The following is a 27130-nucleotide window of genomic DNA, read 5'->3' on the forward strand; positions in this document are numbered from 1 at the left end:
CTAACAGAACTGATAAACTCTGGGTTTATAAAATTTGATCCCACAACTACCAATTAAAATTATAATCTTTGCTTGGCGTGGTGGCACATGCTTTTAACTCCAGTACTTGGGAGGCAGAGGCAGGCAGATCTCTGTGAGTTCAAGGCCAGCTAGGATTACATTGTAACTTCCAGAACAGCCAGGGCTAAAGAGAAAGACCCCATCTAAAAACAGCACCAACAACACCAAACCAACCAAACCAATCCAAAAGAACAAACAAACTATAATCTTAATCCTCATTGAAAATTTGATTAACTTAAAGATCAGCTAGTTACTAGAAGAAAACCCATAGTGAATTGAGCTTGGGCCTCTACATATACACAAAAGTGCGTGCTCATGTATACATACATGAAGCCAGCACTTCATAAAACTAAACCTGTTGACACATCTGTAATCCAAGCACTTAGGAGGTGCTTGGAGGTACTTAGGAGGTAGAATAAAGAAGATCAAAAGTTCAAGGGAATCCTTGGCTATTGAGTGAATCATGTACATACAATGTACATACATGGGCATTTACACACACACACACACACACACACACACACACACACACACGAGTTTGGATACATTGACCAATCAGTGAAATGCTTTCCTTGAAACTGTGAGGACCTGAGTTTGGGTTGCTAGTGCATTGTAACACACATCTGTAATGCCACAAAGGCGTGATGATGACAGACACAGGTGAGTCATTCAAAGGCCACTTGTCAGCTACTATAACCTATTTGGTCAGGTTACAGACAGGAGGGGAGGAGGTGAAAGTTTTTAATAAATAAACAAACAAACAAACAAACAAACGAAAAAGAACCAAAGTGATAAAGAAAAAAATCACAAGAATCATACAAAGACCTAGAAACACACACATTGACACCCAGAGAAATTCCCTAAAAAGGCAAAATCAGAAGCTTTAAGTTGCAAGCAAAATACCTGTAGGAAAAGGATGTTAGTGACAAGATAAAGGATTATGTGATAAAAAATAAAATCTCCGAAATCCAAAAAAACAATGAACTCTATCGCAAAGTTGGAAGACACCTGAAGGATGATGGCACTTGAAACTAGTATCATATATTTGCAGTGCTTACCACATCAGAAACCCACAGTTTGTTCTGCACACATAGATAAGCCAGATGTCTTTCACCTGTTGACTTTATAGAACTGATTTTTCAATTTGAATTTAGGAGTTTTGTTTCATTATGTGACCATTTTTTTTCTTGATGTGGTGGTGATAGCTTTGAATTTCAAGCCTGTATCTAAACCCATTAGTGAAAGTGAAAAATCCTATATAATCTATAATGTGATGAGGATTTGTGTTATGCATTTGTCCCAAGCCATTGATGCAAATGTTGAGCCAGGCCATGAGTCCTGTATGTGCCGTCTGTTGTTGATGGCTTTATGCTGTTTAATTTGGAGTCACAGAGACAGATTTACTTTTTCCCATTTAGTATAATTTTGTGTGTATAAACAGTGTCATTTTCCCCTCTTTCTTGATTACTGTGGGACAATGGTCTTGTACCCTGTAAAGATTTCTTACTTGTATTGGTTTAATAAAATGCTGATTGGCCAGTAGCCAGGCAGGAAGTATAGGCAGGGTGACCAGAATAGGAGAATTCTGGGAAGAAGAAAGGTTTAGTCTGCAGTCAACACCCAGACCCAGAGGAAGCAAGATAAAAGGTACCAAGCCACTTGACTAATACAGACAAGAATTATGGATTAATTTAAGATGTAAGAGTTAGTTAATAAGAAGCCTGAGCTAATAGGCCAACCAGTTTATAATTAATGTAGGCCTCTGTGTATTTCTTTGGGACTGAATGGCTGTGGGACCAGGTGGGACAGAAACCTCTGTCAACACTTGGTGTTCCCCGAGCTGAGTGTGTGTGTGTGTGTGTGTGTGTGTGTGTGTGTGTGTGTGTGTGCGTGCATTAGGGGTCCTGTACTAGATTTCCCAATTAGATATCAAAGCATTCAATAATGACTCATTCTTAGCACTTTGACAGTTGTTAAATCTCTGCATTAACTGCTGCCCACTGCATATAGAGACTTCCCTAGCAAAGGCTGAGGGAAGCACTAACTTATGGGTATAAACATAGAAATTTATTTAGAAGCAGTTTGACAACATATCTATTTAGCAAAACAAAGATGTCGGAACCAGCCAACCTGTCAAACATGCCAGAAAAGGGGAGTGAGGACTGAGAAAAGAAAGAGACAAAAGACAGCAAACAGAGTTGGGAGGGCTCTCAGTGAGTACTGTAGCGGCCGTTAGTCCTTTTATACCCAAAGCAAAAAGGGGAGGGCAAAAGACTTCCTCACCAGTGATACAAGGAACAAACAAGTATAATTACTTCCTTAATATTAAAAACATCTAGTAAGCACACCCTTAGTTAAAAATCCTGTTATTTGGTCTTGAGGAACAAGATGTCTAGTAGCCACACCTTTGGTCAAACATCTTATTATTTGGCCTTGACAAGCTTGAACTCTGACCTTAAGCCAAGATGTAGATAGAGTCACTGTGGGCTCCCACACAAAGGAAGACATTTCCTCACAGAGGCCTAAGAGTTTCTGGCGGTGGGCTTTGACCAGGCTAACAGTACCAGGCATGGATTCCTTCCTCTGGAGCAGGCCTCAGATCCACTCAGAAAGTGGTTGATTACCCCATAACCTCGGTGCCACTGTTGTAGCAGTGGGCGTACTTAGCTGTAGGTCAACATTAGAGCGTTCAGGGTGTCCTCCTGGACAGTACCATGAAAGGCTCTCCCTTAACCCTAGTGGATTCCTCTGTATTTCCTAACCTATGTGTCTGTTGTCTTCAACAGCAGGGTCTTACTATCTGGTCCTGGTATACAATCAAGAACAACGGGAGTTGCCTGTGTTATTTTTGGGTGTTCACTAACTTGTAGGAAGGTGTCTCATGTCGGAGGCAGGTTTTTACACTCACTCTGCTCTTAATTAACCTGTGGCTGTGAGCAGTGTATTCAGATAGAACTGGTAATGACAGTGTTTACTTTGACTTCACTGGGTCCAGAAACAAAGTGAGGAAACATTAGTGAGCCAAGTGCCATGTAATAGGCACTTTCATATTGTAATATTTAACATTTAGCAGTTTTCTTGTAGAAAAATAACTTTATATATTATTTAGAGGAGAAAACTTAAGAGGTCTAATTTTATGTAATTTGATTCCTTTATCCTTTAATTTTTTTCTTTGGTTTGAATCAACAGGAAAAAGAATTGTTAGCTTAACAGTGGACGGAGAATTTGTGTATTGGATCATTACAACAAAGGACAACACACAGATTTATCAAGCAGAGAAGGGAAGTGGGGCTGTGATCTCTCAGGTGAAAGCTCCTGGGAGCAAGCATATCTTGGCTTACAGCTCAGTTCTGCAGCCTTTTCCAGGTAACAGAGTCGTCCTGACAACACGCTCATCTCCTTCGCCAAGGCTGTCTGTCCCTTCAGTGTCTGTGTTAGGATCTTGCTTCTGCTCCACACTCTGTCAGCATGCCTTCTGTTTACCCGGGCACACAAATGCAGACAGCTTGGTCTGCAGTAGGCAGCATTAGATGTGGGACTCCGTGACCTGTTCTCTCCTCCTGTCCTTCATCTCTTCTGTCTGTTTTAGGTCTTTGGGTGGTGTCAAAAGCATTGCATAAAGCCTCCGCTATCTTTCAAGGCAAGTGTTGTGTTTTTGAACTATCCTGTATTATGCATTCAATATGGTAAGTAGACTGGACTTGTAAGACATATTAAAAGTAGCTGTTTAGAAAGAAGGAAAATGGCTTGGGTCAGAAACTCAGCCCTATGTAATGAGGGAAGTAGTTGAGGGAAAACAAGAATGAATGTCTTTCTTAGTTCACAATGATAGCAACAGGCAATTTCATTGCTCATGTTGTGTATGTGTGCTTGTGCATGTGTGTATATGTTTTATATCTACTTCACTTGTCTTTCATCTTGTATAGAAAATAAAGAGCATATTCACTGGGAAGAGAGAAACAACAATGGGTTGGTTCATCTAGAGGCAGCATGACCACTGTTCCAGAAAGAATCTGGAAGAGCTGGCAAAAGTCTCCCAATATATGATAATGTATTATCATTTTCCCAATGAAATACTTGTGTGTAAGTCTAACAAAATATGTTCAAGACCTGTATGAAAAATTCTACAAAGTTCTGGTGGGAGTGCCTGAAGAAAAGTGAAATAAATGTCGAAATGAATATGTAGTTGAGATGCCATTTTCCCCAGTTTGACCCATAGATTCAAAGCAGTCTCCTCAGAATCCAGGAAACGATCTTATGGGCATTGACAAACAAATTCACAAAAGATGCTGACATAATATCAAAGGGAAAGAATAAAGTTACAAGCATGAGTTGACCTGAAGACCTTCCACAAAGTTACCACAATCTAGGCCGTTCAGCATTGAGAGACGGATAAGCAGTAACCCAGCTGGAGACCTTGGAAAGAGACAAATGTAAAACAGTGCTGAAAGCGTAATATTTATAACAAATAATGTTGGGGGAAAAGAGCCTTATAATCATCACAAAAGTTAGCTAACAGTGGAGTACAAATCTAGAGGCAAAATATTTGGAGCTGTGAAGTTATGAAAAGATGTGGAGAGAACACACACGCATGGAAGGCAGTAAAAGAAACCAAACTGAACAGGTTTCCTATTAAACGATTCCGCCAGCATGACGTTCCCCAAATGTATAAACTAATGCCATGGTTGTGCGGTTAGTTTTTGTCAACTTGACACAAACTGGAGTCACCTGGAAAGGAGCCTCCTCTGAGGAATTATTTCCACCAGACTGGCCCATGGGGAATTTCTTTTTTTCCCCCCCTCCTTTTATTGAAAATAGTCCTGCCCACACTCATATACTATTTCCTGATGACCCTTTCTCCTTCATCTATGCCTCTCAGCTGCTCCCCACATCCGCTCCCCTCGGTATCCACCACCCCTTTGCAGTCTGTGGGCATTTTCTTAGCTGCTATTTGATGTAGGTGGGCCCAGCCTCCTTTAGGTGGTGCCATCCCTAGGCAGGTGGGTCTAGCGAGAAACAAGCAAGCAGGACAGTGAGCCAGAGGAAGGCAGTAAGCCGTGTCCCTTGACGAGTTTTTGCTTCAGTTTCGGACTTGCTATTCCCAAATAATGGGCTGTAACCTCGAAGCCGAATAAACCCTTTCTTTCCTAAGTTGGTCTGGGTCAGGGTTTTTTCCCAACAGTTGAGAAACAAACTGGGGCAGGCAGTGATGGAATCAGTGGTACCTAGGGGAGGAGGGAAGACGGAATGAAGAGATGGAGCACACAGGGCAGTGCAATGCCTCCGTCTGAGACTATAAGAGTGGGCTCACACCCTAAGACATTTTCTAACTCATCAAATAGATAGCCCGGCAGAGAAGTCTGATGTAAGCTATGGCCTTTAGGTAATACTGTGTTCCCGTAGGCTTGTTGATTGTAAAACAGGTGGTGCTTTGATAAGCTATGGGTAATGGGGACTCTATGCATGCATTGGGACATATGTGAGAGGCCTTTCCAATTTTATATCAATTTCACTGTGAACCCCAAACAGTACTAGAAAATAATGCTGATTAGGAAAAACAACATAAAGTCTCTGTTTGATGCTAAATAACAGTCCCAACGCATCCCTAACAGCAGAGGTCCTAAGGGTAGCATGAGTTTTTATTACAGAAACTCTTCACAGTATAAGATGCAGTCATCAGCTTGGGAAGAAACATCTTCTTCACCCCACTGCAGGTCCGTTTGGGAAGGGTACTTTACCTCCATCTGCTGGAGATTTTAGGGAATTACCAGTTTCTTTGCTCCAGAGGTATTGGCTTCAAAATGCATAGGATTTGAAAACTGGAAGAATGGAAGGGAGGAAAGGAGAGAGGGAATCTTTCCTTCTATACCAAATGACATTTCCAACATTTCCATATGCCTTCCATATTAGATGAATAAAAATAAGTGACATAAATTATTGAGGCAATTTTCGCTCAATTTTCCTAATATGGCCATCCCATTTTTCATCTAGATCAGAAGTCAGCACAAGTGAACAGCATTATGTAACTCCTCCAAATCCTTCCCAGTATCCTCAACTTATACTCACATGTCCCAGGAGTCCAGGAATCTAACTGAGCAGTCTGTTGTGCTCTGGAATTCATAACTAGAACTGACACAGCAGTATCGTTTTCCATAAGCATTCCCAATAGCTTATGATCAATGATATATAACATTTATTTGAAATGTGGAGTGTGAGGAGATATAACAGTAGGCAAACATTTGTGAACTAGGTAATTATCTCTGTAGAAGAGCTGGAGTCACCGTCCCAAAGAAGTGAAGGACTGGGCTTGATCAAATATTTAGTGCGTAGACATTTCTCTCAAGTTTTTTTAGATGCAAAGGATGCATTCATAGTTTGAAAATACTGACTAGTAAAGATTGCAGCTAAAATGTCTCATACTTCCTTCTGGAACACTGGGGCAAGTCTGGTCTGAATCAGAAGATTCACATTCTGCTGGTGGATAAGAAATAAAGCATTCAAGTCAAACTGAATGTGTCTAATATGGTGGAAGGAAATGGGAGTATGATGGGGACAGAAGCAATGCTCTCACCTGCAGTAGGGCATAAACAGGGCTTCCCAGGAGATATAATGCATGGGGAAGGTCATCTGAGACTGTGGAGGGAGCCTGCACCAGGGAATAGACAGGTGACAACTAGCACAGTATAGTCATACCAAAAAGTTTCACAATAGCCCGGAATGGAGTATAACGAAGGTTTATTCATTTGGGGATAAACTCACTGTAAGCGTACTGTTCTGCAGTCCTCTGTGTGTGCTGGGAACTGGAACCGAATCCAGCAGCAAAGAGGGCTGTACACGCTTTTTGTCTGCCTTTATAGCACGTGAGACCACACTTGAAGTGGGCTGGTATCTTAAAGGCTATTGGCTGAAGGAGTCCCCACAACACCATAGCTTGCAGACAGTGCAATGTGACCAGAGTGAAATATAACTTTGCAGAGTGAAAAGGCAAGATAGAACAGTAGAGAGGAGATATGTTGCCAACTCTGATAGACAGCGGGCCATGGAATTGTGTAAGGCGGTTTAGGTTTCAGATAAAATCACATTTGCAGTGCTTGCCATGTTGCACAGTGATGCTGTGTTTTAGAAGACATTTACATGGTACCTGCCAGGTGAATAGATCAAAAATTACAGCCAACTGTATATGGCAGAGACATAATTTTAGAGGCCGCAATGATGTGATGATTAGTTTATGTCAATTTGACAGAGTCACCTGGGAGGAGGGAGCTTCAATACTGGGGAATTGCCTCTATCAGACGGGCTTTTTGGATGTGTCTATGGGAGCACTTTTTTGATTGATGATTTGTGAGGGAGGGCCCAGTCTACTATGGGTGATACCTCTCTTGGGCAGGTAGTCCTGGACTGTATAAGAAAGCAGGTCGAGAAAGCCATGAGGGGCAAGCCATTAAGCAATATTCTTCCATGACCTCTGCTCAAGTTCCTGCTTCCAGGTTCCTGTTTCCAATCCCTGCTCTGGCTTCCCTCAGTGACCAATGTCACTGGCAAAGTGGAAGCAGAGGTAATCCCCACCTTGCCTCCAAATTGGTTTTGGCCAGTGTTATATCACAGCAGCAGAGAAGCAGACTAACACAGAAATTGGCAGCCGAGAGTGAGATGTGTTTCTGATGCACCTGGCCATGTTTTGTTTTGTCTTGTTTTGTTTTTTTTGGAAGGGACTGTTGGGGTATTTTGGAATTTTGGCTAGAACAGGCCATTGAATGCTCAGCTCTCATTGTACTGTTCTGGCAGAGAGGTGTTGTAGTTTAGCAGAGGCGAGAACGAACCACAGCATACAACAACCCCACATAGGAGTCTATTGATAGCGGCATAAAAGGGGGATTCGTGACAGTCCACTCGTGTGTAAGAGAGCAAGGCAAAGGCAGAGCTTGCTTATAAAGAACGCTTCGAGAATGCGTGCATACAGAGCCTTATACATCCTCGCAACGCGTGATGTACTCACATAGCACATGACGTAGTGATATGTAGGACCCCAGGCTGACTTAAGTATTTGCCTGATAAGAGCATGCGCAGCTGTAAGACTCTGAGGTCGGCTAGGTATTTGCCTGGGGGCTGGCAAAGCATCCTGCCAGCTGAGGGGGGCACCGGCCAGCATAATGCCTGAACCCTAATAAGAGGTGCAGGTGATGGAGGCCGCTTTGTGGGGTGTCAAAGGGAAGCAAAGACTCTAGCGTGTGATATTCTTGAGTTAAGAATCTGTGGAACAGAGCCTTAGCTTTTCTAGGCTAACAGATGCTAGTCAGCTGCTGCTGAATAGGCAACCGTGACTAACAAGAGACCAGTATCACTGAGATGGAATCTGGGGAGCATTTCCTTGGGGTCAACACACAGAAACTGTTGTCCAGTGGGGACCAAGTCTTCATCTCAAGTTGCCATCAAGCTTGGCAATGTGTGAGTTCCATACAGTACTGGCATTGGCTGCAGAACTGTAGGACTGAAGGGGTCACGAACAGCTGGGGTATGGGGTACCATGTAACACAGAGAGACCAAGGATGCCGCTGGCGGAGGTGCAGCTTTAGCTGCAGTGGAGATTTTAGCGTATTGGAGATCCAGGACTGGTAAAACCACCAAGGATGGCGGCAGATGTAGGATGGAGCTGGCCTGACCCTATGTGTGTGCTATGGATGGTAGAGACAGAGAGGCAGGGCTATTCAAACGCTTTGGAGCCAGAAGAGTGAGTCCTGGATGCTGGACATTGAGCTACAAAAGTTGATTTACTGAATGGATGAGTGAGTGAGTCCTGGTTGCTGGATCTTGATTGAGCTGTAGGAGTTGATTCACTGCTGGATATTGGGTTTTGCTTGATATAATTGTTTTTATGACCTGGTTCTTCCCTTTTAGAGTATTTGAGTTGTTTGGGTTTTGAAGTCCAAACTGACCTAGAGCTATTTTTTATTTTAATGTTTTTATTAGCATATATTAATTGCATATAACAATGGGTTGCATTGTGGCATTTTCATACATGTGCATAACATATTTTTTAAATAAATAATGTTGGTTTGGGTTATATTTTGTTTTGTTTTTCTTTTTTTTAAGTATTTATTTATTTATTATGTATACAGTATACAATATTCTGTCTGTGTGTATGTCTGCAGACCAGAAGAGGGCAGCAGACCTCATTACAGATGGTTGTGAGCCACCATGTGATTGCCGGGAATTGAACTCATGACCTTTGGAAGAGCAGGCAATGCTCTTAACCACTGAGCCATCTCTCCAGCCCTGCATAACATATTTTGATCACACTCACCCATTTCCTTCTCCCAGTGTTCTACTCTTCCCTTCTTCTTCCACCTAATCACCTTCTACTAGTTAATATGTGTCTTTTTTCTTATTATTTTAGATAAAGCGTATCTGTCTTTAGCTTCAGACGTGGTAGAGGCAACTATATTGAATGCCTCAAACACCAGCCTTACACTCAAATTACCTCCAGTCAAGACAAAGCTTACATGGCATGGCATCACCAGCTCCACACCAACATACCTGGTCTACTATACAGAAGCTAATAGGACAAACAACCACAGCAGGAAACACAGAATGCTGGTAAGTCTGGAACTGGCTGCTTTTGTTTTTATAAAATGTGCTTTCCTTATGTAGCCCTTTCAACCATGTGTTCTGACAAAGATGCCCATTTCAAAACTCCTCCAGTCAACAAATGATCAATATGTATGTATATATATATATGTGCACACACGTTATTATATATATTATATATACATACACATATAGTATCTAGTCTTCTTGTCTGGAAGTAAGTTAAACATAGGGATATTTACTAACACTAGATATGAGTTGTCACGGTAACTTTCTTGTTTGGTCCCCTTCTTGATTGTTCCAAGAGTGATAAAGCCTTGTTCCCATGACCTAGCTATCCAACAGAAGAGCAAGGAGTGAGTTAGGCAGAGAGAACATGACTATTATGTGTCTGTTCACAGCATTTATCTACCATAAATATATAGAATATTGTTGTCTATTTGTCCTGTGTGTTGTGGCACATACTCTAGGGACACATCTGCTTGTAATTTGTCATGGTTTCCCTAGTTGCTGTGAAATAGTAAGTATACATTAAGTCTCTCTCATTGTCCCTGTTTCTCTCTGTCTCTCTGAGACATCATCTTACTGTATAGTCTTAGATGGATGGACACTAGTCCCATCACCCCAAGCCCAAAGATGACCTTGAATTTGCTGCAGAATTCCTTGCCTCATGCCTGTAGTCATGGCATTGCAGGCACATATCGCTGTGCTTTGATCTAGCTATTTTTTGGATGAATGAACTGTCACTATTCACTTCAATACTGGTGTTGGTTATCAGAGTAATGGAATAATCTGTGTCCAATAGCTTGCTTTCTACTCACTTTATTTAATCAATTCAAAGAGGGGAAATTGATCATCAGCTTTGGGCATGAGATACTATGTGTTATCATAAAGCACACAACATTCTTTGGGTCATTTGGCTGGCCAGACTATGTTGTGATGCCGGACCTTTCTGTTATTAGACTTACTCTAGTTTCTTGACTGTAAATTGATTAAGATAGGTGTAAGTCAGTGACTCCCAACCAAGACAACCCAATCAGAATCGCTGAGAGCAGCACCAAAGCACAGTGTGCTCAGACCCTTCTTGGATGGTTCTAAGGCACAGCCAGGGTTGAGAACCAGCACCCCAGGGATGTTATTTACCCCGTTAGACTTCATTTCTCAGGGTGTTTAACTGCCTTTCTTTGATGTTTTGCTGTGGTCACCTAAGTTTGCAAATGTGTGTTCCCACATCCCAGTGCAATGAGAACGTAAGGAACTACTGCCCTCTTCTGGATCTCACTGCCTGCATGAAGTGAGTCACTTCACGTTTGCTGAGAGCTGACTGCTAGTCATTTGTCACCTATTCATGGAAGTGGCAAACATGTCAAACCTGTAATAGTGAGACAGCAGTATCATGAATCATCCAGGACAACTGTTTTCAGTCATTTCTATGACATACAAGAATTAAATGCTTATTTTAAAAAAATCAATTACAGGAATCACAGGAGAATGTAGCCCGTATTGAAGGTTTGCAGCCATTTTCAACATATGTGATTCAGGTAGCTGTGAAGAATTACTATTCAGATCCTTTAGAACATTTACTTCTGGGAAAAGAGATTCAGGGAAAAACTAAAAGTGGAGGTGAGTTTATGGGCTGTTGTGGGTTTATAGTGTGGAATTCGATGATATGTGTCTGTATTTTTTATCTGAATACTAAGTAATGATCATTATGGGGAGTGTTTAAAGTTTAACAAGAACAGTGAACTCGGGGAAAAACACGTCAGTGACTTGACCCTGGCTCTAGCCCTTGACAGGGCTGAGTAATGTCCAAGAAAATCACAAAGTGACCGGGAGGTGAAGCGTCACATGCAGTTCAACCAAGAAACACATTCTTTAGTTTTACCACAGAGTGTCAGTCTCTTCCCATGTATTCCTAGGTCTCGGCACATGTGGCGAGACAGGAAAACCAAGATGTAACCTGACATGCGCTCAGCATCCTGAGGCTTAGGGTAATACAACTCCACGGTCTTAAAAAGAGATCGAAATTCTGCAGGTGGCGCTCCTTTCTTTCAGCCGTGTCTGCTGATCGTCACAAAGCTTTCCCGAAATTACGTAGTTCATCACTTGCTGTAGACTTGAGCTGGCGTCAATGAGAATGATTTGGTCACCAGGCAAAAATAGACAACATCTTTTCAGGCAGCCTGCTCACTTCCCATTATGTAAGAGGCCAACTTTCCTCTGGACCTCTGTGGCTGGTTCAGCTCACATGACAGCACCGTTCCTCAACTGACTCTCTCACTCATTTCCACCACCTGGTGCTGTTGCCATGTCCCTTATCCTTTGCTGCTGTTTATTTCAGTGCCGGGGGCAGTTTGTCACATCAACGCAACTGTGCTGTCAGACACCAGTCTCCACATACTGTGGACAGAATCGCCTAGGTCAAACGGACCCAAAGAGTCAGTCCGCTATCAGCTGCTCATGTCGCACCTGGCTCCGATCCCTGAGACGCCTCTAAGGCAGGGTGATTTTCCAAATGCCAGGCTTGCTGTCCTTGTCACTAAGCTATCTGGTGGACAACTCTATGTGTTGAAGGTATTGAGAGATTGAGTGTCCTGGAAACTTCTAGTCGCCATAGTCATGCACATGTTCTGAAAAGACTAACATTTTATTTTTTAAACAAAAAGGTCCTGGCCTGCCACTCGGAGGAAATGTGGTGTACTGAGAGTCATGCTGTCACCGTTAACATGTTTGACACACCGGAGAAACCATTTGCCTTGGTTCCAGACAACACTAGTCTGCAGTTAGACTGGAAAGCTCCGTCCAATGTTAACCTCACCAGATTTTGGTTTGAACTCCAGAAGGTAGACTTTGGATGCAAATCCTTATTTTGTGATGTACAATAGGCTGGAAGGATTTTTTTTCACGAGCAGAATGTTCTCTTGTATAAACCAACAATGCTTGCCAATATTCTTTGGCTTAGATTGGCATGAGAGCATTAAGTTATCCAGGTAAAGTTCTGGCCAAAACAGTGTCCAAAGTTTAATTTGCTCTTAAGGGGTGGCGAAGTGGCTCAAGGGTAAAGGTGCTTATGGTCAAGACCGAAGACTTGAGTTTGATCCATGGGACTCACAAAGTAGACAGAGAGAACCTGTTCCCACAAATGGTCTTCTGGTCTCCACGCCCAAGTCTTGGCACATGTGTACCTTCTCACATCTCCTTCCACACTAAATATATGTGATAAGAAATGTCTTTCAGGAGACTCATATATCCCAAGAAAGCCAAGGCTACACAGAGGAACCCTGTCAATACCCCCCCCCAAAAAAAAATTCACCTAGGGTCTTGAGAGATAGTTCATCAGTTAAGAGCACTGGCTGCTATTTCAGAGGGCCAGAGTTCAATTCCCAGTACCCGCATAGTGACTCACAACTGTCCAGGGGATGTGACCCCCTCTTCTGATATCCAAAGAGCATCAGGCACACACATGGCCAACAGACATAGATCTGGCAAAGTATCCATACACATAGAAGTACAAGAACCTATGTAAAACTATGTAAGTTATTTTACTAATTTCATATTAAATATCAAGTAAAATATTAGTTATTAATGAAATTAACTTGGTTTATATGTTTTCAGGCTTAAAAACCCACAATTTAGGGTTTTCTGTGAACAATATAATAAACGGATGAGCAAAAGCCGAAGCCTTGTTTAGATGTGTCCTTACGGTATTTAAGTAGAGTGCAGCAACAGAAGAGAAACAACATATAAACTCGTTTGCTGATAATTCATAAAGTTTAAATGTTTATTTTACTCAAAATTCTTCATGCTTTGCTAAATCAGCACCCAAACTGACTTTTAAGATGTCAGTTAACTGGACACCGTTAAGGAGGGTCGTGCTGACTTTCACATGGTCGCACCAAGAACAGTGAGTTCTTTGTGATTGCTTGTTGCCGTTCTTACTGTTCTCTATTGGTGTGCATGCCTACATATGTGTGGGCTTACGTGGACCCTTTAGTAAAGACTGGTTAGAAATATCTTGTTTGGGGGGTGCTTAAAGCAAATTAGAACTGTCACAATCTCACTGTCTCTTGAAAGGTGAAATTGTTCCCATTTATTTTTAAAAATAAATTTATAATTTATTCTTTGACACTTTAATATATAAGAATGTTGTGTATTTTGATCATGTTCCCCTCCTGTTCCTCTCCCTTATCCCCCACTCTTCTCCTGACATAGTCCCCATCCTTTTATGTCTGTTTTAATATCCCATTGAGTTTAATCAGAGTTGCTTACATGTAAAGAGGGTGTGGAGTTATTTAGTGGATCATGGTGACTTACCTGTGCCTCTACCCTCAGAGAAAAAGGGCTCCTTTACCCTGGCACCATTGATTAGCGATATCTCACCAGCAGGAAGAAGGACCTCGCTTAGGCCTTCCCCATATGTGCTGAAATGTTGATAGAATTATCTTGTTCTCATTCATCCCCACTACTGCTCTTCCCCAGTGACCTTCTTTTGTCTCCCTCCTCTCCCAACAGGAACCCCTTCTACTTATATGTCACATGCATTCCACTATTTCTTTAAAGTTCCTCCCTCCCATCTCATGGTCTTTTTCTCTTCATAGGTTTTAAAATTTTACCATAAAAGATATACTTTTGTGATTTTTATATTTTTTTGGATAAGACAGAAAATGGAGCAACGAGTATTGAGTTGGTCAAATGAAAGATTATAATTTAAAGCTTTTTTAAAAAACATTGAATCTGTTTTAATGGTTTGTTTTCTATTTAAAATGGTGACATCACAGCAGGAAGGCTAAATTGGAGACATTGGAGGATGGTTTGCTTTTCGAGTTACTTAAGTAAGTTTAATGCAGTTCATGTAAAGTCAAGGGAAAGGATGGTAGTGTTGCTTCCCAGACTGGGGAAGACGTGAGGGGTAATAATGACCTGGCATCTTCCTTTCTTGATGAGGAGACAGAGACTGGGATAGACACTATCGTGAGTCGGATGCCACCAGTTAGGCACAGACGAACCCCAGGGCTGACACATCTCTAGAACAGTCCCAGTTGGGTGTTCTCCATGGAAGGAACATGAGTCATTAAGTCATCCCATTCCTCAAAGTCCAGAGAGGGCAGCAGACAGGGCCCTCCTGGTCCAGTCCTCCTGACTTCCAGGAGGTGCTTTTATTGTATACTTCCTCTGTTCCCGGACTTTTCCAGTACAGGTTTCTCATAGGCCACTTAGAAAGCCATGAAACTACTGGGTGTGTGATAATACACTCTTTTAATTCTAGCATGTGGGAGGAGGCAGGATGCTGAGTCTGAGACCATCCAGGGCTCTCCACAGTAAGAGCCTGCTTTTTGAAAAGTGCACCATGAAGCTAAAAGAGGTTCTTTCTGCATTTGTGACCACCTGTAGTAAAGGTGCATGGGCAGAATGGAGGGCTCTGGCTCTGGATGGTGGATAGATGTCCTTCAGCTGGAATCTCCATCTCTTTTGAGTGACTCAGACTTGTCTCTTAATGACAAGATTATTGACAATGACCCCATAAATCCACATTGAGACGCTTGGAGGATGAATAGTGAGGGGAGATTAATTAGAAGATGTTCCCTCTAATTAATTTTTTTTTATAAATGAAAAAACATCATGGTAAAATTTGTTGTTCTGACACAATTTCCTTGCCTGTAAAATCCAGAAACCAGAACATAAGCTAAGGATTTCTTTATTGTTTGTTTTGAGATAAGGTCTTTCTTATATAGCCCAGACTGCTCTTGAATTCTTTATATAGCTGAAGACAACCCTTGACCTTGAACTTCTGATTCTTCTGTCTCACCTTCTCAATGCTAAGATTAAGGTGTGCACCACCACGCCTGGATTATGATTCTGACGATCAAACCCAGGGCTTTGAATATAATAGGTAGATACTTCACCAACTTAGGTACATCCCAGCCCTCAAGCTAATTTTTTAATTTAAGTCTCAAATTACGTAAAATTTTAAAAATATCTTAAAAGTGTATAGAAACAGAACATATTCAATTTAAAATCAGGGGAAAATAATTTTACTTTGGCTTGTTTTCATTGAAACCCATCAAACTGTATTCTTCCCCTTAATTTTTGTTCTTTACTCCAACTATGTATTTCTGAAGTTCTGATCTGTAAAATACTATAGGCTAATCACTCTCCTAAACTGTGCAAATAAATAGTCAGTCTCTCTGGGGGTAGCCTGCTCCCCTGTGCTTGCTAACTTCTGGCAAGTGGAAGGTTCCAACTCCCTGTGATTTTTCTGGGATAGCCCACTGTAGCTGCCAAGTTGGTGGCCTGCCCAGAACATTCACTCCTGCTTCAAGGCCAATCTGCTGCCAGTTTTCCAGCAAGTCCTCTTGGTAAACATCTCTCCTGCATTTTAGGAGCTCTGCTGATTTCTAGATGCCTAGAGTGTGTGGTTTCCCTAGTCCAGTCACTAAAGGTAAATTATATACCATATCATTAAGAAGGCAGGACTTGACTGGCTAAAGTTTATAGTATAGTTGGGAATAATATCTCTCTCCCTCACTCCTTTCTTCTCTCTTTTTCTCTCTCTCTCCTCTCTCTCTTTTACACACACACACACACACACACACACACACACACACATTCAGTCTGAGTACATGATGCATATTAAATCATCTGTTTAATTAAGCCATTTCATTATGTCTCAGTGGAACTGGCATAGTCACGAGTTTAGTATCGCATTGCCTTGAATAGCATGTCTACTTCTTACTGTTTCCATTCCTTCTGTTTTTTCCCCTCCCCCCTTTTTTGTAACATGGTGGTCTGCCTCCTGAAATGGCAATAGAAGGTAATCCTAACTTAATAGAAACTAATGTAAAGTGCCTATCTGATGACATGATGCGACCTCATGAGGGCTGAATGAAAAAGGAGATGCAGAGGAAAGTTTATTTATGGAAACTGACCTTCTTAGGAAATGCTACCAAGGAAAAGACACTATGAACTCTTGACAAAATGCCACATCCTTTGTCTTTCTTATTTGAACAAAAATCACTTGCCATTTTCAAGTAATGATTTTAAGGACCTAAATAGAAAGGATTTTTAAAAAGTAATTCCAAGGTATAAAAAGCTTCACCTAGCTGAACTTAAAGACCATCAGATGTGTAAAATGTGATGGAAGCAAGATCTCCTGCATTTAACACCCGTCATTGCTGCAGAGGATCTATCTGTGCATGGTGGGTGAGAGTTTCCCTCCTTGGAGGACTGAGGGTTCCCAGGAACGTGTGTAAAGGCACACTGGCACATATCTGAAGATGGCATTAGAGGAACATTCCAAATGGTTTTGGTTTGTTTGTAGATTTCAACTAAGAATCAAAACACATAAGAGCATGGTCTTAAAATGAACAGATTCCTGGAATGAAGGCAATCACCCTTGCTCCTATCCTCTGGCTTCCATTCCTAGCCATCCTGCCTTAGCATTAGTGCGTGCATTTAGGGAGAGCAGCATGCTTCAGCTCTGAGTCCTCCCCATTGCAGTCAGGGGTGCTCCACATTGCACTTACGCTAAAACAGGGTTGCTCATCCAATTACAACCTGACATAAGCAGCAATGGCGCCATGCATTTTGAGGGTACTGTTTGGAGTTAAACAGCATAGAGAAGTTCTTACTTTTAACATAAATAAATTTAAGTTTTAATCAAGTCCTGTGTCCACAATTTTCTGAAAAGAATAAAAATCTTTGCTATATTTATTTTTCTAGTGGAAATATAATGAGTTTTTCCACGTTGAAGCGTCATGCAGCCCAGGTCCAGTCTATGTCTGTAATATCGCGGGCCTACAGCCCTATACTCCTTATAACATCCGAGTGGTGGTGGTCTATATGACAGGAGAAAACAGCTCCTCGAGTCCAGAGAGCTTCAAGACAAAAGGTGGGTATCAGCATCCTCCTCAAGCAGCGCAGACATCTCTACTCCTTACACATCTTCAAATTCCACCAGCCCAAGTCTAGAAGCATAATACTTTCTTCAAAAAATAATTGTATCTACTTTTAATTTATGTATGTTACTGTTTGTGTATATATGTACACTGCCTGTGTACCTGGTGCAGTTACTAAGTACTGAAGTTAGACAGACGAGGGTGCTGGGTCTCCTGGATCTGTAAGTGGATTTACACATGACTATGAGTCACCATGTGGGTGCTGGAAACAGAACCCGGGTCCTCTGCATCACTAGCAAGTGTTCTTAGCCTCTGCGCCTTCTCAGATGTTCTCCCGACAGGGTCATTACTATGTCTGTAGTGTAAGTGACTGAATAGAAGAGTCAGGAGTAGTTATAGGAAGGACCAAGAATGCCCTGGTTTGGTTTATTTATTTATTTTTTCGAGACAGTTTGTCTCTGTGGCTTTGAAGCCTGTCCTGGAACTAGCTTGTAGAGCAGGCTGGCCTCGAACTCACAGGCCTGCCTTTGCCTTCCCAGTGCTGAGATTAAAGGCGTGCTGCCTGGCTCTGGTTTGGTCTTTTAGGATTCTGAGATGGGCAAAACAATTTCTTCCTTCAGTTTTCTGTTATCCTCTCTAGGTATATTGTGTTTCGTAGCAAGAACTATATGAAACGGGGTAGCTGAATGCTCAAGAAACAGTCACAAAGTAACTTTTGTCGTTCAAATGCTAAAATGAAAAAAAAAAAAAGCAAAACTGAACCCCACACATCTCTTCAGTTAACATTCTGAATACCATAACTCCAGATTGACTCCTGCCAGGGTCGAAGGCAAAATGCTCCGAAACTGTGATGGTTTTTTAATTTGTACTTATTGATTATTCTGTATCAAAATGAGATCCATGATTAATCTTCCCACTAACTGGCTAACCTATCACTAATGAAAGCTTCAGATACTCACTGAAAAATCTGTGCTTCAGGGCTGGGGAGATAGCTCTGGCAGGTAGAGTTCTTGCTACGTGAGTCCGAGGGCCCAAGTTCAGTCCCCAGAGCCCACACCGAAAATCTGGATATGACAGAGCGTTTGTGATCCTAGTGCAGGTGGAGACAGGTGGATCTATGGGGCTAGCCCAGTGGATGAGCACCAGATCACAGTGTGGGTGGTTCCTGAAAACCAAAACTTGAGGTTGATCTCTGCTATCTACACACATAAACACATGTACACACACACACACACACACACACACACACACACACACACTTTGCATCTGAATATTTCTTTAAAACATTTCTCTTTTTTCAATGTATCCCAGAGAAAGAGAGTCAATACCAAATATCTTTTATTTCTGACATGTCTGTCAATTCTCTCTTTATCCCCATGAAGCTGGAGTCCCAAGCAAACCAGGCATTCCTAAATTACTAGAAGGGAGTAAAAATTCAATCCAGTGGGAAAAAGCTGAAGATAACGGCAGCAGACTGATGTACCATATCCTTGAGATCAGGTACGTATCAAACAATGTTTTGTGTACCACAAAGAGATAAGCAGTTAATTACAAGCGGGTCAAAAGGGATAATTTTGTCGAAGTACATTTATATTTCAAAATGAATCTTTGAGGACTTTTGTATGTTTCACTATGTTCTTTGCTCAATTCCTAGCATCAGTTTTGATCTTCTAAGCATGAAACACACCACATCGTTCTCAGAAATCTGCCACTGCTTATTCAAACTTCACAGAAACCGCTCCATCATAGCTTATGCCACCGATATTTACTTACTATCCACTCTGCTTATAAAGCTGAGCCAATGTTGGGTGTCAGATGACAAATACCTGTAAACTTCTGATGTATATCTATATAATCTATCTATATCTATATATCATATAATATATCTAAATTTTATATATACAATAACTTATAATATATAAGTTAAATGCTCTCAGGTGAGAATGGGCAAAAAGCTATATACTGTCTTCAGAATCAGAGTCTAGGGAAAGAGCTGGAATCATCATTCCATGTCAATAGGTTTATGGGCTTCTCCATCTCTCTGAGGTTAGCAGTTTGAATGTGTTTCCAGAGGCTGAGAAAGTGCTGTCAACTAAAACCAGCAGCTGAGAAGCACGCGTCCCCTCAGACCCAGCCAGTTTGAGGAGCTCAGCAAGGGAACTGGCCCAAAAGGACCGACTCCATGCCAGCTCGAGGGGAGAGTTCCAAATACCCAAGACACTCCCCTCACGGGACTATGAAGCCATCCTTTAAGAGGCTCCAAGGACAAAAGTCACTTCCATAATTATAGTCCTGGCAACTTGAGCTTTAGGTCTATTTTTGCCTCGTCTCATTCTGGCATCCCCAGAACCTCAGAAAATTTCCTGCTCACATTAGAAAATTCTCTTGGCTTTGTTTTCAGTCGAAACCTTCAGGAAATACTTTGTCACTGTTTCTCATGCGCAGTAAAATATGTCCTTAGTAAAAATATCTTGGTGGCCTGTGACTATAACAGTGTGGAACATCCAGGCCACAGGATTGTTTTTGCTAGGACCCTTAGTGTGTTCCTCTGAGTAAGACCTTAAGTGTTTAATTAGGCATCCCCTTGCCCTGGATCTCAACTATTGGCACTAAATTATTATCACGATAGGACAGGAGAAGTATTGTCACTGAGTCAACTCTTCAGAAAGTTGGACTAGTTAGTCTAATTAGCTAGTCTGATTCTAGTTAATCTCTATTTTTTTTATCCCCACCCATACCTAGTATTGGAGACTGAACCTAGAGCACACTGATCAAGAACTCTAACGCTGAGTCACATGACAAGCTACTCTTTAACTTCTTGAGGTCAGAGTCTCACTAAGTTGTCTAGACTGACCTTGAATTTGCTCTACAGCCTGGTTATTCCGTGGACTTGTGATCCTCTTGCCTCAGCTGTAAGAGCAGTGGGGAAGGTACACCAGTTTGGTAACTTAAGCCACAGAAATTTCCTCTTACAGTTCAGCTGACTAGAAATCTGACTTTGGGTCGGGCGATGGTGGTTTACACCTTTAATTCCAGCACTGGGGAGGCAAAGGCGGACAGATCTCTGAGTTTGAGGTGAACCTGGTCTATGGAGTGAGTTCCAGGACAGCCAGGGCTACATAGAGAAACCCTGTCTTGAAAGCAAAACAACAACAAAAAAAAAAAAACAAACAAAACACACATAGAAAACGTCCGACATAAGGGTGTAAGGAGAAGCACACTCCCTTTTGACTTTCTAGTGAAGACTCCTTTCCCACCTTGTCTCAGCTTCTTGTACTGGGCCTGACTCCCTTGGTGTTACTTGACTTGTATATGTATCTCACTCCAGCATCTCATACTCTATTTTATGTATCTGGGCTCACCCTTCCCTTTTCTGAAAGGGTACTAGACATTGAACTATGACATACCTTCACGTAGCATGTTTTCATCTTTAAGTGACATGTGCCACGACCTTATTTCTAGCCAAGGTCACGTGCATAGGTTGACTGGGTATTGATTGCAAGAATAGAGGGATGTCACTAATTCCAGTTACTAACTGTATTTAGATCCTCACTGGTTTACTTTTCCTGGAACGGTTTTCTTACCTGTGGAATGGGAATATTGATGTCTCTCTGTTTCTTTGGGCTGTTGTGAAGACTCAATGAGACCAAAGACACAGTGAACTCCACTATGTTGCATTCTAAATAGAAGGTGCTCAACTTATGTCAATGTTTCCATTGCCTTTGTCCTCCAGTAGCTGCTTCACTCCTTCCTAGAGGACTTTATGGCTTAAAATCAAAGCTATTTTTATTAAACAATGAATGTAATTGCCATAACTTACCCCAAGCTTCACAAACTATAAAAGCAGAATGGCATAATGCTGTGACCTGAGAAGGTTCAGACCCCGTGTTCTTCCTTGACAGAGAGGACGCAATTGGAAGACCATGAGTTTGCCTTTGGTCAATGGTGCTATTAAAAGCCATTCTAGTTTATTCTTTATGAACTCAGCTATTGTTTTATAGGAAGATCAGTGTGGGCTGACTTTGAGGAGCGTATCGGCCCATGTAAAAGGAAATAATGAATCTTAGAATCTCATATATATTGATAACTTTGGTGGCTGAACTATGTTTATAATCAACTTATTGAAGTATTATTATCCTTTCAATTTTAAATTGTGTATTTTAGCCACATATAGCATAAGTCAATTATAAGTGATACAGGAGACTTAAAAATTTAAAAATATAAGCCAAGTATGGTATTTATGCCTGTAATCCAAAAGTGTAGGAACAAAAGGTCTGGAGGATCATATGTTCAAGACCATCCTAGCTGCATCAATATCTCTGTTTCAAAAACCCAACCAACCAACCGACCAAACAAAAAGACTAGGAGATAGCTCAGTGGGTAAGAATACTTACTCTGAAACCATGAGGACCTGAGTGTTAATCCCCAGAACCCATATAAAGGCCAGGTGTGGCTGTGTGCATGTTTTTAATAGCAGCACTATGACAGGTGGAGACAGGAAGATCTCCAGGGCTTGCTGGCTACCAGTGTCCCTTCCAGTTTAGTGAGAGACCCTGTTGCAAGAAAGTAAGGTAGAGAGTGACAAAGGCAGAATGCCCTATGTTTTCCTCTCGCCTTTGCTACACATGGAGAGCTGTGCACACACATGTCCATATGCACCACACATACATGCAGGAGCAAAAAGATCAAAAAAGAAAAAGAAAAGGAAAAAAAGTGCAAACTTTCTAGCTAAAGAAAGGTAAAGAAGTAATTACGTGTTTGAAGTTCAGCAGTTTCCTGCATTTTAAACAGCAGGAACGGGGCCATCAGCTTTCCCTTTGCCGTTGATTCTTCCTTACTCTTCTGATGGACGGAGTTGGTTTGCTTGTGAATTGCCAAGACTTTGATAAATGTGCTCTCTTCTGCAGAAAATCAAACAACAGAAATAAGGCCAAGGGTCAAGTGCGTGCTAAGTGGTGAGAGACTAGAAAGAACAGCACGTTGTCCTATGTGCTGTAGACGACTGTTAATCTACTGGTTTCTTTTGCAGAAAGGGCGCTTCAAGTGATTCCCAGAACCAGAGTTTACCGTGGAAGATGGTGTTTAATGGCTCCTGCAGTAGCATCTGCACGTGGAAGTCCACAAACCTGAGTGGACCATTCCAGTTCCGAGCAGTGGCTGCAAATAATATTGGGTTTGGAGAATACAGTGGAATCAGTGAGGATATTATGTTAGTGGAAGGTATATTAACATATCTGTCTATGTACTAGTTTGTTACATAAACATTTAGTAGCAAAGATTGATATAGTCTTAATATTAGTCACAGATATAGTGGCTGAATAGCTATTCATACAGACTATTGAAAGGTTCAGTTTATCTGGTGTATTCTTAAAGCATCGTTCTTATCTTGTTACTTTGCTTCTCTGTAAATAAGCAACCACTCTGAATGTCTATGATCCCAATTCCAATCTCTTTCATAGACTTTCAAGACTGTCCGTAATCTGGCCTTTAATCTATTCAACCATCATATTTGCTTCCTCGTGCTCTCTTACATAAGAGTCTTAGGACTACTCTGTCTTCCTTCTTATCTAGCTGTTCCCCTGTGTGTACCCTACTTTAGGCTGTGCATTATCTCTCTAAACACCCAGTGTTCCTTTGCTTCCTATTGCCATGACAAAACACTGATCAGAATCATCTTGAGGATGAAAGGGTTTATTTGACTTACAGGTTATAGCCCACTGTCAAGGGAAGCCAAGTAAAGCAGGAACTCAAGATGGGAACCCAGAAGTAAAACCCGAAGCAGAAATCACAACTTGCTGTCTGGCTTTTTGGCTCACATCCCCGTGGTTATCTTTCTCATGCATCCTGGGCCAAGTTGCCTGGGGTTGGTACCACTGTGGGCTGGGCTATCTTGTATCAACTGGAAATCAAAAGATGACCCCACGGACATATCCATAGGCATTTGATAGAGGCAATTATTCAACTGTGGGTTTCTATTCCCAGGATTGCCAAGTGGACAACAAAACTAATCAGGATTTATATGCTGGAAACTTCAGTGACACATTTGATTTGCCCCATTATAAAGTCAGCAACTTCAATTGATTTTGAAGAGAAACATATCAATTTCTCATATTAAAAATTACATTTATTTCTTTGTATATATGTGTGCATAGGCATTTTCCTGCCATAGTAATGTGTGTACAGATAGAAAATAACTTTTAAAAGTTGATTCTCTCTTGCTACATGGGCCACAGGGATCAAACTCAAATTGCCAGGCTTGGTGGCCAGCACCTTTACCCAAGGAGCCATCTTGCTGGCACATCATCTTAATTTCTTACTGCTTAGTTTTCACATGCTATTCCACATTGTCTTTCTTGATTTAAGGTGTCTTTTCTTGCCTGAGCTCTCAGCTCTACCATATCCTTGACAGTTTAGCTGAAGACAAGCTTGAGGCTGTTCCCATCATTGAACAATGTGAAATTGCTCCATTTCCTGATTTCAATGTGGTGTGTGGAGCCTCCTGGGACCTGCCCCTCAGGGGTTTATTTTCCTAGCATTGGTCCCTGTGATACAATAGCCTTTGTAATTAGGTCTTTGACCTGTAGTTCCTTCAGCCTAAAAGACCAGCCTGCACTATCTCCCATGCATCCCTTACGTGGGATTTCCCCTTTGCCATTGGTATCGTTTAAATATCTTGTTTCTGAGCACATTGCATCTTAGTCTTTATTCCTATACAATATCACTAGGACCTTCATGTCTTTGCTTTCTTATTGCATTTGTTTTAAGTATTACTTTTTCTACATGAACTGTAGTAATTATAGTAGGTCTGATTCTCAATATATATCATATATATAGGAAGTAGCACCTTGATTTATATTCTTCAACAAAACAGATTTTAATTATGTGGTCTGTTCTCATCTGTCTGCTGGGAGTTTTCTTTTTCTCTTCGTGTGTGTGTGTGTGTGTGTGTGTGTGTGTGCGTGCACTTGAGAATCAAACTCTGGACTTTGCAGGTGTAAAGTAAGTACTCTGTGACTGAATTACATCTTTACGAATGACTGGAAATTTAATCTTACTCATCTCTTTTATTTCTAGATTCTTACTAGCGTATGTTAATTATAAATATTAATGGGCTTCACTGTGATATTTTCACACAAATAAATAATGTATCTTGATCATGATCACCCATTACCCTCGCTCATCCCCTTCCTACCACCAGCCTTTCATTTTCAGTCCTAACTTAAATGAACCCATTGTCATGTAGAATTGCTGTACAGTAGGCAAAATGAATTATTTGCATTTTACACCTACATTTCACACAAAGCATCCGTCATTCTTGGTCATTAAGATGGCACCTGCTGCCAAGTCTGTAACCTGAGTTTGTTCCCTGGCATTCCCATGGTAGTAGAAGAAAACCATTTCCCACAAGCTGTTCCTGACCTCCAAATTTGTGCCCGGGCAAGCAAATACATGCACATATACATATATGCAACACACACAAATAATTGCATAAAGAAAAACTGCAATCAAAAGTGTCCAGGAGAGCTGGCTCGGCAGTTTAGCGCATTCACTCATGCAGAGGACCTGGATTTGATTCCCAGCACCCACAGGGTGGCTCACAGCTCTCTGTAACTCCAGCTCCCCCAGGGATTTGATGTTCTTTTCTGACCTCCACAGAAACTTCACGCATGTGGTGCACAGATGTGCATGAGAACAAACCACTCATACACATAAAATTAAAAGACAAACTGCCATCGTTCTTAGTTATATTTTAGCCAGTCAGTTAGTGCTTGCCAAGATAGTTCCTGACAAGAGTCAAGTTGTAAATGGTGTAGGTTTTGCAGCTTCTGTCTGCTCTCTGTAGCTACCTCCTCTCCTTCATCCTCCTCTTCCTCTTCTTTTTTTTACTCCCTCTCTTTTCTTTTTTCTAAAATATCTTAAAAATGTAAAAATTATTCTTAGCTCATGGTAAGTTTTAAAAAGCTGCATTCAGGTTTGCCCCACAGACTGGGGTTTGCCAAGCTGTGGTCTGCACATTTGTTTCCTCTGTAGACAGCGTATGAAAGACATTTTGCCATACTTTCATGTTGGTATTCCTTAGATTAATGTCTGTGGAGTTAAATGGGTGTGGACACATAATGCAAAATAATAAATTGTTATTTCTTTAATATATGAGGATAAAGACTCCTTTGTCCCGAATTCCTTATAAAGAAGCACACATGTTTTCTTAGTCGTCTTAAAATAGATTAGGTGGGTTGCTTCAGCAAGATGATGGCAAAATAACAAAAGGAAGAGTAACTTTTTTCTGGGTACATGATCTCCATCTAGTTGACTTCTAACTGCCAACTGCTAAACCATTGGCTGGTAAAAACCTCAGAGGAACTGGCTCCTGCTAACCAGTGTGTTCATGCTTGGGAAGAAGTGGGATCCTTTAGTTCTTTTGTGTGAATAAATTTCTTTTCCCATTTATATCCTTAGATGGTTTTTGGATAACAGAAACAAGTTTTATACTTACTGCCCTAGTTGGTATACTTCTGGTCACTACAGTCCCACTGACCTTTGGTGAGTATTCTAGACTTTACAAGCAGGTATTAAATTGTTTATTAGATCTTGCTGACTGATTTATTTTTCAGTTTATCTCATTTCCTACATGAAACACAAGCTGATAAAACATGTTAATAAAGTTCACAGCATTTCCCTTGACTGTCTTTTCACAGTTACTCACTCCTATGATTTTTTATTTTTAACAAAGGGATGCATTTGTATTCTTTCACATAAATGCTTATTTTGGCTCATAGTTTTGAAGGTGTTGGTTCATGAGTAAGTGGTGTGTTGCTCTGGGTGTGTGGCAGCCCTTCATGGCAGGGGTATGATGTAGTAATGTCCTCATCTCATAGCTAGGAAATGAAGGGAAAGAGAAAGGAGCTGGTGTACCACATCACCTTCAAAAACATGTCCCCAGTGACAAGACTTCCCATTAGGCTCTAACCTCTGTGTTCCAAGGACTTCAAGCTGAAGAGGAAGGCTGTAACATATGCACCTTTGAAGAATATCCTGGGTACAGACCACAGCATGGGTTAGCTATCTCGTGGCAAATACTTCAGTGTACATTTGATAGAATCCTTGAGATGCAACTGTTTGTGAAGACACTCTATTTTAGCTTTCTGTAAAATAGCACATGGTTCTGATTAGTTATTGCAAGTGTTTTGTGGCTTGTAGGCTAGAATATAAATAAAAGAGAAGCAGCCAAAAATACAAAAACAGCGCAGGATTAATGGGAAGCCAGTGACAGTCACTAGTTGGAATAGCTTTGGTTCCCCGGCAGACAGCTCAGTTTGGAATGAACGGGGCCTCTCAAGGAGACCCATTTCTCATCTGTGAGACTCACTCTTGCTTTCTGACAACTGATAGGCTTAGTCAAAATCCCTGATCATTTACTAAGGACCCCAAAGCAGCAGGATTATGTCAGATAGCTGTTTCTCATTATTAATTTTACGTTAATATGATATTCCTTAAAGATCTACCACTTTTTAATGTTTATTTTAATTATGGTTAAAAACACAGAAAACCCACAATAGATGGTAAGAAGTTGGGCCTGGAGGGTTATCACC

At 41.3% G+C, this 27130-nt stretch overlaps 1 protein-coding gene across 1 annotated transcript in view; it reads left to right on the forward strand.

Moving 5' to 3' along the window:
- Ros1 (ROS proto-oncogene 1, receptor tyrosine kinase) overlaps positions 1-27130 on the forward strand; it is a 117380-nt gene that overhangs the window by 60500 nt on the left and 29750 nt on the right. Inside the window, exons 27-35 of the mRNA XM_041654206.1 lie at positions 3250-3426; positions 9455-9654; positions 11124-11268; positions 11987-12219; positions 12312-12488; positions 17365-17533; positions 18923-19040; positions 22570-22760; positions 25998-26081. Of these exons, the coding sequence (XP_041510140.1) occupies positions 3250-3426; positions 9455-9654; positions 11124-11268; positions 11987-12219; positions 12312-12488; positions 17365-17533; positions 18923-19040; positions 22570-22760; positions 25998-26081 (1494 nt within the window). The remainder of the gene's footprint in view (positions 1-3249; positions 3427-9454; positions 9655-11123; positions 11269-11986; positions 12220-12311; positions 12489-17364; positions 17534-18922; positions 19041-22569; positions 22761-25997; positions 26082-27130) is intronic.

This window comes from Microtus oregoni, unplaced genomic scaffold, assembly GCF_018167655.1.
Source record: "Microtus oregoni isolate MIOR12 unplaced genomic scaffold, Mior012 000006F_ref0000085, whole genome shotgun sequence".
In the NCBI taxonomy this organism is placed as follows: domain Eukaryota; kingdom Metazoa; phylum Chordata; class Mammalia; order Rodentia; family Cricetidae; genus Microtus; species Microtus oregoni.